The 18,896-nt window shown below is 35.8% G+C and overlaps 1 protein-coding gene across 3 annotated transcripts; it reads right to left on the bottom strand.

Annotated features, from left to right (window-relative positions):
• Positions 1 to 3,603: 3,603 nt before the first annotated feature.
• LOC108475975 (squamosa promoter-binding-like protein 1) lies at positions 3,604 to 18,522 on the bottom strand. Of its 3 annotated transcripts, none has more exons than XM_017777997.2 (10): positions 16,867 to 18,522; positions 16,401 to 16,582; positions 14,592 to 15,232; positions 14,034 to 14,108; positions 13,838 to 13,945; positions 13,630 to 13,747; positions 6,027 to 6,168; positions 5,715 to 5,865; positions 4,592 to 5,230; positions 3,604 to 4,303 (listed from the first exon to the last, which is right to left on the bottom strand). In XM_017777997.2, the coding sequence occupies exons 1-10, from the start codon at positions 17,487 to 17,489 to the stop codon at positions 3,848 to 3,850; spliced, it is 3,135 nt and encodes a 1,044-aa protein (XP_017633486.1). In that variant the 5' UTR covers positions 17,490 to 18,522; the 3' UTR covers positions 3,604 to 3,847. The 3 variants fall into 3 exon arrangements, with proteins under 3 accessions (XP_017633486.1, XP_052881872.1, XP_052881873.1); XM_053025912.1 differs by having other exon boundaries at positions 16,401 to 16,565; positions 16,867 to 18,130; XM_053025913.1 differs by lacking the exon at positions 4,592 to 5,230 and having other exon boundaries at positions 16,867 to 18,520.
• Positions 18,523 to 18,896: the final 374 nt, after the last annotated feature.

The following is an 18,896-nucleotide window of genomic DNA, read 5'->3' as shown; positions in this document are numbered from 1 at the left end:
CATGTCTTTTGGAATAATACTCGATTCTGGAATCGTACCTACATTTCAAAAATCAATACCGAAACTTTAATAGTCAGCATGTCCTTCACCATTGGCATGATACACGTGCAGATAGTTTTGGAATCAAGGTTCTGATGATCTTCTATCATACGTGTTGAAATGTATGTGTGAGGGCCTAACAAATTTTTGTATCTCCCACATCTATGACTTATGGATAAATGCGGCTCGTACCTGCCAATTGCATCCTTCCGTTGACCTCCAACATTCCTCAATATATAATGTCAGTTTAAACACAGTGACTTTGTAGTCCACTGACACATTTATGCTATACAGCTTAATGGAAAATACGCACTCTTCCTTGCTTTTGAATCTCTGGCCCACGAACAACTCCTCAAGATTAGAATCTATGGCCATTTAGTGAGCAGGTAATATTTCAGGAACTCCAAGAACTAGGCTGCATGCGTTGCATTGGGGTTTATAAGCAACATGTATGTCTTAGGATTATTGTGTATCACAATACGTCAAATTTAGTTCCTGATTGAAGACACATTAATGTTTCTATTATCATTCACGCCTTCATCGTCAATATCATTCGGGACCTCATTCACATCGGGATCACTACCACTATCTCTATCGACCTCATAATCAGAATGATCACTATTATCGTATCCATCGTCACCAACCACATTAGTTTCGAGTGCAACAGTGAGATCGATGTCGATCCCACTTACAGTCTATTGACTATCAATGTACGATATCGGAACCACCACACACAACTCTTGAGCTCCATGTTCTTCACCTAATGGAGTGGGATCTTTAGTTGGCTTCACACCAACTAACTCAACAAATAACTGAATCGGTGCATTTTAGTCGCTTCAGTTCCCACAATAAAGAGCAACCATTGACTCCACGTCTTCATTGTCTACAAGTTCCATCTTGGTGAATTTGATGGGATCTATCGAAACTGGAAACTTGTAGAAAAGTTTTGAAATCCTTCTCCCACAATGTCTAACAATTTTTGCACTAATCATTTCCTTCATATAATCAAACGGGACATTTCTATTAAATCTCATTGCTATTTGTTGGCGACATTCAAATATACATCCAACTGTTGTTGTCAAAATTACTCCATCAAAATAAACGCATACGAAAAACTGATTATCCATCTTCAATACTAAATCTGTTAAAAAAGAAATAAAAATTCTCAAAATAATTTCGAACAGTAAAAAAATTACTTAAATAAAAAATTTAATGAAAAAAAAGACCAAAATTATATCAATATGCAAAACTTTTCATTCATAAGCTCAGACTTTTTTAGTTCTCATTTTTTACATGCACAACCATATTTACTCCTTTTTTTTACATTATCTACTCTCCAACGTTTACTTTATCTTTACATTTAACTACTTAAACTCCTTTCTACGTTTTCTTCCATCTCCGATTCTGTATCTTCCTCCGAGAAATTCTCTATATTAAATTTTGAATTCTTTTCAAATTCATCTTCTACAATCCAATTTGGAAGTTCTTTAGGATCTTCTTCCTCTTCAATCTTTACAATGGGTATTGAATTTATAAATTCTCTTGGTAATTTCCTAACAACTAATTTATCCATCCATGGCATGTCAAAGGCATTTTACTTCTCAGTCAACTTTCAAGAACCTACATTTTCTCTCGCTATTTTCTTTGCTCCATAAGAGATTATAAACTTCACGAAGTATATAACTATATTCCAATAGGTTCGTGGTACCAATGTCTTCCAAATTTGGTCTAAAATGATTTGATGCTCCGTTCTATTAATGTCCCTCTAAGGGTCAATTATTACACTTTATTCTTTCTAATCAGTTCATGATCCTTCCATAACACTTCTTGCATCTTTTGATTTACGACTATAAGGTGTTGAACTGTCTTCTTTTGGTTTCATTCTATAATCTTGCAATTCTCTCATCATCTTATCAACTTTCTCCCTTTATGCTGAAGTTGTTATCTCATCAGGTAATATAAGATTTATTGTCATTTCTACCAATATCCGTGACAGAAAATAATTTTTTTTCGAATTTCAGTATTTATCTATTTTCTCTCGTGTCATCACTAATTAACAATTAATAATAAATTTAAAATAAATTTAAAAATAATAAAAAGATTACATTCATAGCCTAACAAATCACAATAAACATGAAACTAAACAAACAATTAACCTAATCACAAAATTACTAACACAATAACGTAAAATAAATTAAAAATAAAAAAATTACATTCATAACCTAACAAATCACAATAAACATTAAATTAAACAAACAATTTATAATAGTTACTAACAAAATAAATTAAAAACAACATAAAAATAACAATAAACAAACTACACAATACTAATAAATATTTATCCTCATCATAATCCCTTATATTTAAAAAAAATAAAAATACATTATCCTTTCATTTTTCTTCTCCTTTTTTTTCTTTCTTTCTTCTCCTCTCTTTTTCTTCTCTTCTGCTATCTTTTTTTTTTTGTTAAACTATTTTTCTTCTTCATTGGGACCATTGAAAGGACCCCCAAATCTACTTCACCGGTGCTGCCTATCAGATAAGGGTCACTAGTGCTACCTATTGATATGGCACCACCCCTATATACCATTCCCCTATTTCTACGCGAGCACATACTAAACCTGAAACCCGTATTTTTTTGTGGTGCCTCCTACCAACAAGGCACTACTAATATAAAATTATTATTTTCATACATTAAAGAAATAATTTTAAGAAAAAAAATGGGTGATGCCACCTATGCACCACCCTCCACTGCCTCTGATATACCATTTTAATATATAATCTGGCTGACATGCTAATTTGGTATATAATTATTTATTTTATATTATTATTGTAAAAAAGCTAATTTCGGGCATGCCCAGCTCCATAGAGTGACAATCGTGTGTATAATACTCGAGAATTAATTCATCGTTGTATGACTGATCAAAGATTACTAGTGATTCCAACATTATGCAGGTAATTTAAAGCTTGCAACCCAAGCCAAAATTTTTGTTTTTGAGATGAAATTAAAAGATTTTTAGGGAACAAAACTAAAATTTGCGTTAAATGGCTTAAATTAAATAATTATTTTTAGGACAACTAAAATGTATTGATAATTCTCATATTTTGAATTATTTAAGTTTAATTTTCCTAGTATTTTAGGAATTTTAGCTTTATGTTAGTTTTTATTATATTTATAGTTATATTTTATTCATACTTTGTTTAATTTTCATCATTTTTGGAGTTACTTTGGATTAAGATGCAAATATCTTTTTCAATTGTAAGTTTAGAGTTAAGCGTGGAAGAATTGGATCTCCCGACCTCTCTTGGACTCAAACCTGAGCGGATATCAGAGGCAATAACTTGGATCAAAAGGGTTGGAAACACTGCTGGCTTGGGATCATAATGGTAGCTTGGTGGATGGATGGACTGATTTGGTTACCACAAAGGCCTATCAAGCCTGCTGAAGCTTCCCCCTTTTCCCCAAGCTGCATTTTTTTAGGCTAAAGATCGGACCCAATATTACTTGTAGTGCAAAGGCCACCATTATAGCAATCTGTAAATTAATGAGAAAGAATTTTAAAGTTCTTTTAAAGGCATTTTCGTGTTAGAATTAGGCAGACCCAGAGTTGGAATGTGGGTAAGAATAAGAGGTGATCTGGATTACTCCATCAAATACACCTCCATAATTGTAAACTCTCTCCCTATATTTAGCTGAAGTGAACTATCACAAGTACATTATATGGTGAAATTTCCACTTAGCTATGTAGATACAATTGGCGTATGTTTTTCAGCCTTTAATCAGAATCTGGTATCTTACCTAGCTACCTTAGCTGGACCCATACTTCAACAGTTCCCACCTGAATGGTCGGAATACATAAAGAACTTCAGGGGAGCTTTTGAAGAGCAGAGCCACACATACACACACAGCAGCAATAGCAACCATGGAGAGCATGGTCGGCCTATATACCAGGGATGTTGTTCTGTTTCCATAGGCCAGCTTCTTTTCACATGCCTTGCAACCATCCTGCCTCGGTTTCTTCTTAATCTTTTGAATCTCCAGACTGACGGCCATTGCCGATCTGGTTCCATCTGATAGTTTCTGCTTGGAGTTGCAGTCTAATGGGGTTCCAGGGATATCCAGCACAACATAACCACATTCTGATTTTTTGTTGATTTTTCTCTGAACCAAGTGGATGTAGCTGTAGTGACCTTGAAGGCGTGCATAATCATTAGGTGTCAAACCTGTGCAGTCTTGAGCACTTTTCCATGCTTCAATTGCCACCTGGAGAAGACACACAGTCAGGTCGGCACCGGAAGAGGAGCATTATTGCGGATCTTAACCCAAGAAAATCAAAAAACATTTTCACAAAGATAGAGATGGTCCAAAGATATCAATCAGCATTAGAGCAGTTCAAGTTCAGGAGTTAAGATCATAAATCAGTAAAATATAGAAAGAGGATGTGGAGGGGCAGGCACATAGGGATCATGATTATTATACTCAATAGGATGCCTGCCAATGACAAACATAATGCATTATGTTGAAAATACAAAGAGAGACATCAGGAGATACCAATCCAGGATCATCAGTTAATGCATCTAAAACATTCTCGCAGCCTTCCCGACTAGCTACCACGTGAAGAGGAGTCAACCCAGCAGGCCCGACAACATTTGGTTTAAACATAAATCCATAGTCGTTTCCATCCACTGATAGCTTCTGCTTAGATCCAGGCTTATCCAATACTTTATTAGGAACATATCTTAATAGTAATTCTACCATGGGCCTGCAGTTTCTTCGGACAGCTCTGTGGAGCAGACACATATCCAACAAAGCAAACTCCATAGAACTATGGTCCCCTAAATCAACTGTTCTGTCAAAGAGAATGCCCAGAAGTTTCTTAACTACGGCACACCAGTCATGGTCCATGGAGAATTCCATAAGCCACTTGAACCGCCTGAAAGGAAAGAGATTTAGATTGGGGTTCATGTCACCCAGCTTCCTGTTCAAGTGATTTCTATGAAGAAGCCATCCCATTTCATGTATAAAGTCCAGTGCTTGATTCCTGGTTTCCATTTTCTCCTCGTTTTTGTTAATGTCAACTGTTGGTACAGCTGTTTCTATCACTCCTTCCAGAGTACAAATCTCAGAACACACTTCTTGCTCTGCAACTATGAATGGGAAAAAGGTGCTGCTGAGTCCAAAGTCTTCAACCTGATAGAATCATATGACCAAAATCCATGCATTAGAGTGGAGAGGAAAAACACACTCCCATCTATGCAGAACACAAATAATTTGTGGATCCGCTATTTTCTTTTAAAAATCTAAGACCAAGTCTCAGCTCTCAACTAGCACTTAGTGGACTCCTTTCCAATGATATTTACCAAGTGACTGACTCGGTTGCTTGGTTTCAAAGCAGATGATATTATTTGATCAAGACAGTATGCATATCTAGTAACAATATTTCACAGGAAATGAGATGTTAAGGCCCATATCCAACCCCAACGCTATTCTCCCAAACAACCAAAACAGCACATCCACAACTGCATTACAAAGCTACATGGTTTTGTACTATAGATCTATCATCTTGAAATCTCAAACAAGCTTTCATCATAGATACTTAAGTAATTTACTATGTCTAATCAAATTTCATCATGAACAAAGAATATGATAGGAAAACACCAAACTATGACTGCACCTCAATAAATCCTCTTCCAGAAACATTTGGTATAGGGCATAGAAAACAAAGGTGTTGTAGTTTATCTTGTTCATTGATGGGATCAACAGCATCCATCAAGTCATAACAAGTTTCCTGCACCAGATATTTTCCTTCAACCGCACAGAGTAACCTGAACCAGAGGTAGTTGGATTTAGTACTTTTTCAGGTAAACTAACAGTATAACTCTTTTTTTATACTATTAGTCTTTTATTACGTCTGTCTGCGTACACATTCTACTGAATAAAGGATGAAAAGAAAGCATAGCTGGATTCAAAGATAATGAAGAAATACCTTGTGCTGGATTGATTAAGGTTAAAGCCTTTAACAACAAATTGAGCTCTCTCAGTTACTGATACAGCAATTGGCTTGATGCTTGAGATCTTACAATTTCGGTGGCTTTTCAGAGGTAAAGGAGCATCCAACACAACCCTTCCTGCAGCATAGATGGGGGCAAAAAAACATAGGCTAGTCTTTTGACAATGTCTATGCGAAGTACTAATTTGTTGGTAATTAAATGAGAAGAAGAATTTTAAAGTTGCTAATGAAAGCAGAAAGTCATGGCTTCAGTGGGATTATATTTCAGTCTTTGCAGCCTATAGAAAGATAAGCATATCACAATATGTGCAGATAAAGTCATCTGATTTCTTGGTATTTATCACACACTAAAACAGACAACTGTATCGGAGATACTGAGGCAGATGTGGAGAATCCAGTTCTTGAAGCTGAGATGTTTCGGTGATTGTATTGCCCTTTATGGATCTTTTTCTGTTTTCTGGCTTCTGATTTGTGGTGTTTCTGGTTTCTTTGTACTACTATGTCTTGCTTGCATATTGGTTTACGTGTTACCGTTTTCTGGTGATTGTAATGTATTAGAATTAGGAGTTATGGTTTTCTTTTTATTGTATGAAATGTTTTCAAGTATTGATAAATTTTTTCCCTAGCAACAAAAAAAAACGGAGCAACTGTAGCTGAGGAACTCTTTCAAGATCACAGACTGTTGAGAATCTTTTGATTATCTGATAGCATTAATTACCATCTTTAGAGATTACGACTGATTTTTAGATATTCTAATTAAGAAATATTCTTTCCTTAAGTTGAATTAAGAAATATTCTTTCCTTAAGTTGATTCAATCTTCATGTATATATAGTTGTACATATTTATAAGAAATATATACTTTTGAGATTTTTTTCTTTATTTTTTCCAAAAACCCTAGAAACACAGAATTGGTACTTTCCACCCTAGCATTATTTTTTTCCCTCACCGCCCCTACCATTGGAGTCAGCATACACTCACCGGCGAAACCAGTGACCAGAAGACCGCGCGTGGGCCTCACGTGCCGTTGCAAGCTGCTGCAGCTTTGTTTCACGCGCTGCGCGTGAGTTTGCTGCTTTGTTTTCAAGAACTTAGTTAGACTCTTTAGTTTGTGATGCTTGTGAGTTTGCTAAGCATACAAGAAACAGTTATCCTTTACGTAATAATAGAAGTATTGTTCCTTTTGAGACTATTCATTAGGATGTTTGGGGACTTACTTGCCTTATTTCTTTATTTGATAATCGTTGGTTTGTTACATTTATTGATTGTTGCACTCGGATGACATGAGTTTTTTTATTAAAGTCCAAAAGTAATGTTTTATCGTATTTTCATTCTTTCATAAATTGATTACTACTCAGTTTGATGCTAAGGTTAAGATTTTGTGAACTGATAATGGAACCGAGTATAACTTTAATGATTATTTAGATTCATATGGGATTTTGCATCAAACCAGTTGTCCAGGTACAAGTGCTCAGGATGGTCTTGCCGAAAGAAAAAAATCGGCATCTTTTGGAGCTTGCTAGATCACTTATATTCACTATGAACCTCCCAAAGCCTTATTGGGGGATGCAACCTTGGTTGTTGCTTATCTCATTAATCGGATGCCTCTTCGATTCCTTGATTTTAAAAGTCCCATAGAAACCTTACAGGGCAAGACGGATTACCCAATTTCACCGAAGGTCTTTGGCTGTGTTTGCTTCATTCATCTTCGATATGGGAGCAAACTGGATCGTCGAGCAGTCAAATGTGTTTTTATTGGATACTCCTCCAGACAGAAGAGTTACAAATGTTATCATCATCTATCTAGGAAGTATTATGTCAGTATGGATGTAACATTTCGTGAGGATGAACCCTACTTTACTTATAACAATCATCTCTTCGGGGGGAGATTGAAAATTAAGAGATGACACCTTATCCTGTTACTCTTTCGAGTGAGAATTTAGTTCTAATAGAGACTTCGCTTTAAGAGAAGACTAGCAAACGATTGTTGGATAGGCCTGATTTAAAGACTTACACTAGAGAAGGCAAGAAAAATTATGTCATCATACAATCTACTTTATGCCCTAACTCTTCACTATCAGGTGAGTCTTCTTTACCTAAGTTTGCTACTGAAAGGTGTTAGAACTTGCGTTTTACATCCTATTTCTAACTTTGTCTTGTATGATTCGTTATCCCCATCCTATTGAGCTTTTGTTTTATCTTTGTTCTCTATGTCTATTCCACATGATCAGAGAGATGCTGTCACTGATCCAAGATAGAAGAAGGCTATGATTGAAGAAATGAGGGCTTTAGCAAAAAATGAGACATGGGAACTGATTAATTCTCTTGAGGGGCAGAAAATGGTTGGCTGCAAATGGGTGTTTACTATCAAGTATAAGATTGATGGTTCAATTGAAAGACTCAAAGTTAGATTAGTAGCGCAAGGATTCACTCAAACATATGGAGTGGATTATCAAGAAACATTTGCTCCAATTGCTAAGTTGAACACGATTAGGATCCTTTTATCATGTGCAGCAAATCTCAACTGGGACTTACAGCAGCTTGATGTAAAAAATGCCTTCATACATGGAGACTTGGAAGAAGAAGTGTATATGAGAGTCCCTCTAGGATTCGAGGATAACGATACTCAAGGGAAGGTATGTAGATTGAAAAAGTCCATATATGGACTAAAGCAATCTCCTAAAGCCTGGTTTGACAAATTTAGTAAGGCTATGGTTTCGTTTGGCTATCGACAAAGTAATGCCGATCATACCCTCTTTATAAAACATCACAAGGATAAGATTACTCTCCTTATAGTTTATGTTGATGACATAATTATGACAGGAGATGAAAAGGAAGAAATGACCCGACTTAAGAAATAATTGGCTCAGGAATTTGAAATCAAAGACTTGGAAAAATTACAATATTTTGTTGAAATATGTATATATTTTAAATTTATTTAGGTAGATAAATCTTATTTAGGTAGATAAGTTTTATTCATATTATAAGAATATTTTTATTTTATCTTTTAGTAGTTTATTAGAATAAGGGAACTATTTTTTTTTATATTTTAATAGTTTATTAGAATAAGTGAACTATTTTCCTAATTAGGATTAGGACTCTTTTCTCTATTTAAGTTTAGTTCTTTAGTTAATAATAATAGAACAGTTTTATTAAAAGCTCTCGTGAAAACTTTTATGGCATCTGAGCTAGGTTAAATTTCTAGTAACATCATGGTTAAAACAACCTTCACTGGAGATAAGAGGTCCAGCAATCAAACAGAGGAAAAAAGTTGTACCGTTGAAACAACTACCGAGAGTACAATGACTCAAGGGACAGAGGCGTCTCACCTTTCTTTTCAACTGACATCTCACAAGTTGAATGGCAAGAATTATCTGGAATGGTCGCAGTTCGTAAAATTAGCAATTGATGGGCGCGACAAGCTAGGTCATTTAAATGGAGAAGTTGAGTAACCACAGGTGGACAATCCAAGCAAGTGGAGGTCAGAAAATTCTATGATAATTGCGTGGCTTATTAATTCCATGGAAGCATCCGTAAGTAAACCTTTTCTTTTTCTCCCAACTGCTAAAGATGTTTGGGACGCTGTGAAAGACACCTGTTCAGATTTAGAAAACGCTTCACAGATTTTTGAGTTAAAAATAAAACTATGAAAAGCTAGGCAAGGGGAAAAAGAAGTTACTCTTTATTATAACGAGATGATGTCTCTTTGGCAAGAACTGGATCAGTGTTATATGATGAATGGGAGTGTTTCGGAGATGGTGTAAAAGCTATGAAAAAAGAAGAGAATGAAAGAGCTTATTTGTTCCTGGCTGGTTTAAATAAAGAATTTGATGAAGTGAGATCTCGGATCCTAGGGAAAAAACCGCTTCCAAAACTTCGTGAGATTTTTTCTGAGGTTAGAAGAGAGGAGACAAGGAGAAAAGTAATGTTAAAGCTAGGGTTTGAAGCTAATGATGATAATTCTGCTCTTGTATCTATTAAAAATTATGATGATGGTGAAAAAAGGAAAAAACATTGGTGCAATCACTGCAAAAAATATTGGCACACTCGAGTTACCATGTTATAATAAAAAATGGTTACAAATGTTATAATCCAGTTGATAGGAAGATTATTGTTACCATGGATGACAAATTTGTTGAAACACAATCTTATTTTGATTCTAATATTCAGAGAGGGAATTATACTAAGGAAGATTCTATAATTGATCAAAAAAAGACTAGGAATATACAACATAGGGATTCTAATAATGGGGAAGGCGAATTTATGATTAACACAAAAATTAATAATGTTACTGTTAATGAAAAGAAGTATGAAGGTGTAGAGTCTGATCATGAGAATAAAGAACAAACAAAGGAGTTAATTGTTTACTCAAGAAGAAATCGAAATCAAGAAAGTGGAATCCACCAGATTCATCACCAAGAATCCGACCCGCAAGATCCTGTCAAAAGTCCAGGTAAAGCTCATAATCCAGCCAATGATTTTTCTGATTTAGATATTTCAATTGCCAAAAGAAAAGGTGTTAGAAATATTGTCAAATATCCCATGTCTAACTTTGTATCCTATAAAGCCTTGTCTTCGACATTCTCAACCTTTGTTTCGTGTCTCGATACTGTAAAAATACCCAAAAATGTGAAAGATGCTTTACAAGTTCCTGAGTGGAAGGAGGCTATTTTAGAGGAGATGTGCGCTCTTGAAAAAACAGGTACATAGGAAACAATGGAATTACCTGTAGGGAAAAAAACAGTAGGCCGCAAATGAGTGTTCACAACCAAATTCAAACAAGATGGATCTTTGGATAGATACAAAGCCCGGTTGGTGGCTAAAGGGTAGACTCAAACATACGGGATAGATTATCTTGAAACGTTTACTCCAGTGGCCAAATTAAATTCCGTTAGAGTTCTTTTCTCAATTGCTGTTAATCTTGACTGGTCTTTACAGCAGCTAGATGTGAAGAATGCTTTCCTAAATGAGAAACTTGAAGAAGAAGTTTACATGGATCCTGCTCCAGGTTTTGAAGAAAAATTTGGAACTCGAGTATGTAAACTCAAGAAATCTTTGTATGGTCTAAAGCAGTCTCCTCGAGCTTGGTTTGAACGATTCACTCAAGTTGTTAAAAAACAAGGTTACTCACAAGGGCAAGCTGATCACACAATGTTCTATCGACATTCACAAAAAGGTAGAATAGCAGTTATTATAGTTTATGTCGATGATATCATTCTTACAGGAGATGATGTGGATGAAATAAGGCGTCTCAAGGAGTATCTAGCATTGGAGTTTGAGATCAAAGACTTGGGTCCTTTGAAATACTTTCTTGGAATGGAAGTTGCTCGATCAAAGAAGGGTCTTATGGTCTCTCAGAAAAAATATGTGATTGATCTTTTAAAAGAGGCTGGGATGAGTGGTTGCCGCCCAACTGACACACCAATTGATCCAAATGTAAAATTCGGAAATAAAGAAGGTCGATTAGTGGCAGTACCAAAGATTAGTTGGTAAGTTAATTTACTTATCACATACAAGGCCAGACATAGCTTTTGCAGTGAGCTTAGTGAGTCAATTTATGCACTCACCAATGGAGGAACATGAAAAAGCAGTGTTTCGAATTCTAAGATACTTGAAGAGTTCACCTGGAAAGGGCTTATTCTTCAAGAAATCCGAACAAAGACGAATTGAAACTTATACATATACAGATTGGGCAGGCTCAATAACAAATAGAAGATCTACATCAGGATACTGTACATTTGTTTGGGGAAACCTTGTGACTTGGCGAAGCAAAAAACAAAGTGTTGTAGCAAGAAGTAGTCAGAGGTGAGTTTAGATCAATGGCTCAAGGAATTTGTGAAATGATGTGGTTAAAAGAATTATGGAAAAGTGAGAAACCAACAACTTCACCAATGAAGTTGTCTTTGTGATAGCAAAGTCGCCATTAGTATAGCTCACAACCTGGTCCAACATGACAAAACTAAACATGTTGAGATTGATAGACACTTTATCAAGGAGAAGATTGAAGAAGGCCAAGTGTGCATGCCGTTTGTTCCTTCAAAACAACAAATTGCTGACATACTCACCAAAGGACTCTCTAAAACGAGCTTTGATTTTTTTGTTAGCAAGTTGGGCATGATTGATATATATGCACCAACTTGAGGGAGGGTGTTGAAATATGTATATATTTTAAATTTATTTAGGTAGATAAATCTTATTTAGTTAAATAAGTTTTATTCATATTCTAGGAATATTTTTATTTTATCTTTTAGTAGTTTATTAGAATAAGGAACTATTTTCTTTTATGTTTTAGTAGTTTATTAGAATAAGGGAACTATTTTTCTAATTAGGATTAGGACTCTTTTCTCTATTTAAGTTCAATTCTTTAGTTAATAATAATAGAACAGTTTTATTAAAAACTCTCTTGAAAACTTTCATATTTCCTCGGAATAGAAGTGACCAGATCGAAAAAGGGAATCTTTATTTCCCAAAGAAAATATGTCTTAGATCTTCTGATAGAGACAGACATGTTAGGTTGCAAACCAACAGAATCACCTATTGAGAGTAATCACAAGTTATAAGCAAAGATCGATGAAATGGTGGATAAAGAGAGATATCAAAGACTCGTCGGAAGATTGATTTATCTTGCACATACTTGACCTAATATAGCCTATGCAATTAGTTTGGTAAGCCAGTTTATGCATGATCCTCGCGAAACTCGTATGCAGACAGTATTGCAAATTGTGCTATTTGAAGTCTGCACCAGGCAAAGATATTCTCTTCTCCAAAAATAGTCATCTCAAGATAAAAGTATTTACAGATGCAGATTGGGCTGGCTCTCTTAATGACAGAAGGTTTACAACGGGTTATTGTACTCTTGTGGGAGGAAAATTAGTCACTTAGAGGAGTAAGAAACACAGTGTCGTGACTCGATCAAGTGCAGAGGCTAAATATAGGGCCATGGCTCAAGGTGTTTGTGAGCTTTTATGGCTGCAAAAGGTATTGGAAAAGCTGAAGTTGTTGAATGAAAATGGAACAACCTTGTACTGTGACAACAAAGCGGCCATCAGTATAGCTCGAAATCCAATGCAACATGATAGAACCAAGCAAATCAAAATAGATCGTCATTTTATCAAGGAAAAAGTAGTCAATGTTGCCTTAAGTCTATCTTATCTAGGATCCGAAAAACAGCTGGCAGGTGTTTTTAATAAAGGGCTCAACTGTAAGACTTATCATAATCTTCTTTGCAAGTTGGGCATGCGAGACATCTATGCACCAGCTTGAGGAGGAGTATTGATAACCTTTTGATTATTTGTTAGCATTAATTAGTATCTTTAGTGATTACAACTGATTTTTAGATATTCTAATTAAGAGATATTCTTTCCTTAAGTTGATTCAATCTTCATGTATATATACATATTTTTAAGAAATATATACTTTTGAGTGAGTTTTTCCTCCATACATTAGAGTATTCATCTCTAATTTTATCATAGACAGACAAATAGACACATACAAGCACTAAAGCAGATGCATATATATATATTGTATATACACATATGTTTGTGTGTGCGTCTTTAGAGAGAGAGAGAGAGAGAGCGGAACCATTATAAATAAATGCTACAGAGTGCTGAACCCTAGCATACACCCATCCAGTTTTCCAGAAAGAGTCATTGGACACATCAACTAGCCTTCTCAAGCTGGAACCGAGATCATAGCATAGCTGCATGTAAAACAGTAAGAAAGAAGATCAGTAAGGCTTTTCCTGAATAATAGATGTAACTCCCACTTTACCATCTCCGACAAAGCATACCTCTTCCCAGGCAGACTCTCGTAAACAAAGATATATTGTTAATATTATGCAGCCAGGTCTTATGTAGCTTTCAATGTCGGTAGGACTGTGGGATAGCCACTCAAGGATCTGAAAAGTTCAATGATTTCCACAGAATGGAACCAACTCCATGAAGAATTATCAAAATACCTTTAAACTAAATAATTCTACAAGTTACCTGTCTACGTAGAGCAATAGGAAAATCATTTGGGTTCTTTCCAAAGAGCTTAAAAACGATTCGATCAGTGCGACTCTGAACATAGGCAAGAAAATTGCAGTCAAGTCAGAAAATGTTTTAACATCCCTAAGATAACTTCACATAATTCTGCTTTGATGCATTATGCTCTTTCAATCATAGAACAAAATATTAGAAAATAGAGAATGAGGCAGTGCCTTTCAAAATAATTTCTTCAAAACTGAAAAAACAAGTAAAACACAGTTGCATTGCACATGCATATTAGTTGATTGATTACATGAGAGTGTCTATCTCAGTGCAAAATACACTTAAGAGAAACAGATATAAAGAACGGAGAATATAACTTAAAAAGCTTTACATACTGTTAATGAATGGTAAATATCATGCGATCTAACAATATTCAATTGAACATAATGATAATAAATCTTTATAGAAGGTAATAAGTCGGCAAGCAATTTTTGTCTGTCCTAAAATATAGTTGGAAGGTGACAAAACTCAAGAAAATTGAGCTCTCTAAAAAGAAAAGAGATGGTAACACACCTGAGCCTCTCCACTAGAGGTAGATGGTGACTGACTAGGGGTTAAATCTGAGTTCTTACTCAGTTGAGGAGGACTTGACTTGAGTGATTCAGGCACACCCACAGAGCCATGCAAAGAACCATTTACAGGATTTTTAAGGACCAGAGATCTTTCTAAGTTCTCTACATAGTCTTGTGAGTCATCATAAACATTATTCAAGTCTATCTTATCAATTCTGATCCTCTCAACTGTATCCCCTGTTTCACTTGCTCTGGGTTGAAAGCCGGCCCCCGACCAAATCAGTGTTCTAGATGGCGAACCAGACAGAATTCCATCTTGAGCATCATTGTTAGCTCTTCTATGTGACAAATCAGAAGTAGGCACAGTCCGACAATAACCCATAGCCCCCTGCCACTCCGCGAGATTAGCACAGCCGTCTATTTTAGAGGCAGAACCAGAAGGCCTAACATGTTCAGTACTGCCAGAAACTACATCATTCGGCTTTTCAAGATTCCCAAGAGACCTCCCAGCATTTGCTGCACCATGGAAACCTTGAAGAAATCCAGATAAGTTTCTTCCATTAGTTGAACAAGCTACATTGGCCAGGCTCCTCAACAGATGAGCAAGTAGATCTTGATCCTTAGCTTGGTCAGAGTTGTTAGCTACAATTTTACAGAAGCCAAAAGTTCTTCAAGTGAAGGAAGAAGAGTGACAGAGGAAATTAGAGAGGAAGTGAGGAAAAACATATAATGATTAAACTAAAAACATATCAAAATGATTTGAGAAATATGAAGCAAGTTAATATAAGTGGCTCCATCTTCCAAGTATCCTGAAGAAATAAATTTAATGAGTTCTAAATAAGTGTAGGATTTGCCAAGGAACCAGTGATCAGTGACACTATACATAACCGCTGGCCAATCATCACCAGAAAATATGTCATCCACATCAGATCTAACATCTATTTCAGTTGTAAACTTCCATGTAATTTGATTGGGCAGGAAACATGCGTGTGAAGATACCTCAAAAACCATAAGTACAAAATACTGAAAATTTTAACCATTCTGTCGTTAGTAGGAAACATTAGGATTTGCAAAGTCACCAATCTCTTTCAAGCTTAATATGAAAACTCGTGGCTCCAAATTCCTTTATAAATTCAGTTACCAAAGTAAAACCAACATCTACCATAACTCATAGCTCCAAATTATATCCAGTTCCAAGTTTTAAAATTTACCATTACTACCTCTAAGATATATTTTCAAAATCTATTTAGAACCTGTACTCGGTCCCAAGTTTCGAAGTTTACCATTACTACACTTACGAATTCATTTTGCAATTCTAGTTATCAAAGTAAAATAATACTTTTACACCTATAAGCAATTTGTTTGTTTTTCCATTATCTTTATTTCCTATCAACTACTACCCTCCAGCACTCTAACTAAAAGAACTGACTTGCAAGAACTTATTCTATAGTAAGTCATTACGATTTAGGCCGCATTTCAAATGAGCTAGATGTATGGACAAGTCCTATCTACTCCAAGATTCAAGAGTCCTATGTTACGTGGTTCAATGCAAATCAATTTATCTGCAATGAAGACCATGTTAACCACAAGAACATTGTCAATCCATCTATTATTCTGTCACAAAGAGAAGTAGGTACTAATTTCATAGACCTATTGACAAGGAAAGTAAAAGGTAATGTGCATAAAGCAGAAAATCCAGGAGCCTTGATCTCATCTGTAGCTTTCAGTAGGTCATCTAAGCAAATTAATTGATGCCACTGTCATATTTAAGCAGCGACATGACTAATTTTGTGTTAGAGAAGATACTTACAATGCATACTGGAGAGAATCCTCAGAAGACTTATCAGCAAAAAACTACTATTCCTTTCATCATTCAGTGAATTAGCAGTAGGTAAATTATCAGGATGAGTCTTCCTCCTACGTCGGTTATGACCAGCCAAACGTCTACGACAGCTCCTCTTCCCTTCATCAAACTCTTGAAGAACATGAAACCTGCCCATAAGTTTTAAGCAAGTTGCATCTAAATGGAGAACAGAGAGTTTTCTGCAGCATGGGCTGATTTTAAGAGCATCTAAACTAAACCCGTAAGTAAACAAGAAGTTAAAGATGATAATATGTGAAATGCACTCACAAAGCAATATATAATGACCAAGGTCAGGATCATAGTCTATGTTCTTAAGATTCAGATTCTTAGTAGTATATATTTCACACGCGCACACACACACACACACACACGCACGCACACAAAAACACAAATGTAATAAAATATAACCCACCTACTACACTGTTGACAGAAGCGCTGCATAACATTTCCCACCAGTGCTTTAGTGGCCTTAGAATGCACATCACAAACTTTATGCCGTCGATGATAATCCTTGGCTTTGCTAAGATCAGCCCTACAATCCTCCACCTGACAAACTGCACGGCAAGGAGTCCCAGTAACCTTGGTTTTCTTCCCCCACTTAGCATCCTCATCCATGATAGGGTAAACCTGTCCTCCAAGTTGCAACTTAAGCGAACCAGCATCACCTTTTACCCCATCATCATCATCATCATCATTATCATCATCATCATCATCATCATCATCGAGAACAACGACAGCCCTTTTCTTATTCTGCATCTTTCTCTTTCCTTTCTCATTTCCAGGACTGCTGTGTTCTGAACAAGAAGATGAACTATGTGAGGGACCTGCATTTGGCGCATTTTCAGGCCCATCAGGAAACAACTGCCTACTCCTACAATCTGATGGCACCGGGTTTAATGGAGTAGCTGTAAAAAGATCACCGTCCCATTTCCAGTCATTCAAATCCCATTCTACACTCTTCTTTTCAGCTGCTTTCAAATCAGATACCGTTGGACCATAAAAATGATGAGGCTTGCCTCCAAATTTACCCTCCATTCATCTACTCAAAAACCCCTCAAAACTACCAAGTTGCAGAATTCCAATTGAATTAAGACAAGTTGAGAAATTAAACAAGAATCTATTATAAAAATGATGAAACTTTAAAGCGGGTGAATTGTCCAAAGACACAAAACCTGAAAATGATTAGCCTATCTACCATCCATTCACCGGCACTAGTCCATAAGCATTCACCCAAGGTATTCATGGACAAAAAGAAGGCTCACCCACATGTCCAAACTTGTCTAATCATCAGCTAATCACCTCAAAACAAATAACAAAATCATCCCTTTATTCAAATTCTGGAAAGTTTTTGAATTAGAGTTGATCACCAACAGCCACAACAAGCGTGATAAGCCAGCAGTTTCAATAAGCATCAAATTCATGAGAAAAAAAAAAGGAGAAAAAGTAAGCAATACAAAAAGAAAAAACTTGGGCAGAAAATGTTAAAAGGAGAAGTGGAACCCCAGGGGAAACAAGTTGAAGAAGGGAAAGGAACAGTGGTGTGCTTGGAAGCAAGGTGAAAAGAGAGGAAATTTATTTACCAAAAAAAAAAAGAGAGAGGAAATTTAGGAAAAGGTTAGGAGAGAGTTTGTGAGATTATAAATGTGGTTCATAGAGAGAAAGAGACAACACTTTTTCTGTTTATTAAAAAGTACTAGCATTTATTTTATAAGGAATCCAAGCCCCACATCCGTGTCTTTCGCTCTCAAACTCTCAAACTCACTGTAATAAAAATTAAACCGAAATGTTTGCTAGACTAGAATATTAACCCCCCCCCCCCAAAAAAAAAAAATTATGAAAAGTACTGTTCTTTGTGGAAACTGGAGGATCCCCCCCCCCTTCCCCCAAAAAAAAAAAACCTTTTCCTACTCTTTGGGAATGGCAATGACCTGTATTGTAGATTAGTAGTAGAAGTAAAATGGGACCCCAAAAGTTCCCAACTAGGCTGGTGTGTTCGCATGTCCATCTTTCTCTTTTATTTTTTTATTTGATCCTCAGTACCCAAAAGCTTCAAGGATTCACATTAAATTTGAAGTCATGCATGTGCATTTCTCAACTCATTGGACAGCAAATGTGAAAGCAAATGCAAATATAATTAGGTAGCATCAAAGAGAAGAATCTGGAGAAATTGATGGAGACCATTCAATGAGTGGACTCCCTTTGATTCTGTCGTCACCTTCCTTAATGGGGGAGCCGTTCGAGTTTTTGACTCACTATAACTATATTTTGAATTCCTTCTCCTTTCTTTGAACCTCCTAGAAATTTATTTTTGCTGAATCTCTAAATTTGGTGTAAAATATTGACAAATCTGTGTGAATCTAAACCTAAAACTTTACATGATTTTCAAAAAGAAAAAAAAAAGTGTTACATATACACATGTGACATGTGTAAGCAACATGTATG

Source organism: Gossypium arboreum, chromosome 3 (assembly GCF_025698485.1).
Source record: "Gossypium arboreum isolate Shixiya-1 chromosome 3, ASM2569848v2, whole genome shotgun sequence".
In the NCBI taxonomy this organism is placed as follows: Eukaryota; Viridiplantae; Streptophyta; class Magnoliopsida; order Malvales; family Malvaceae; genus Gossypium; species Gossypium arboreum.
This window is presented reverse-complemented; position numbering and strand designations above follow the sequence as displayed.

What these genes read in the sequence shown, in the direction of transcription:
- LOC108475975 (XM_017777997.2), bottom strand. Translation starts at nt 17,489, where the DNA reads ATGGAGGGTAAATTTGGAGGCAAGCCTCATCATTTTTATGGTCCAACG. An exon ending in CTGGAAGAGGATTTATTGAG is followed by an intron (nt 5,231 to 5,714) that starts GTGCAGTCATAG and finishes TGATTCTATCAG; the next exon opens with GTTGAAGACTTTGGACTCAG. An exon ending in TAACTGATGATCCTGGATTG is followed by an intron (nt 4,304 to 4,591) that starts GTATCTCCTGAT and finishes TGTCTTCTCCAG; the next exon opens with GTGGCAATTGAAGCATGGAA.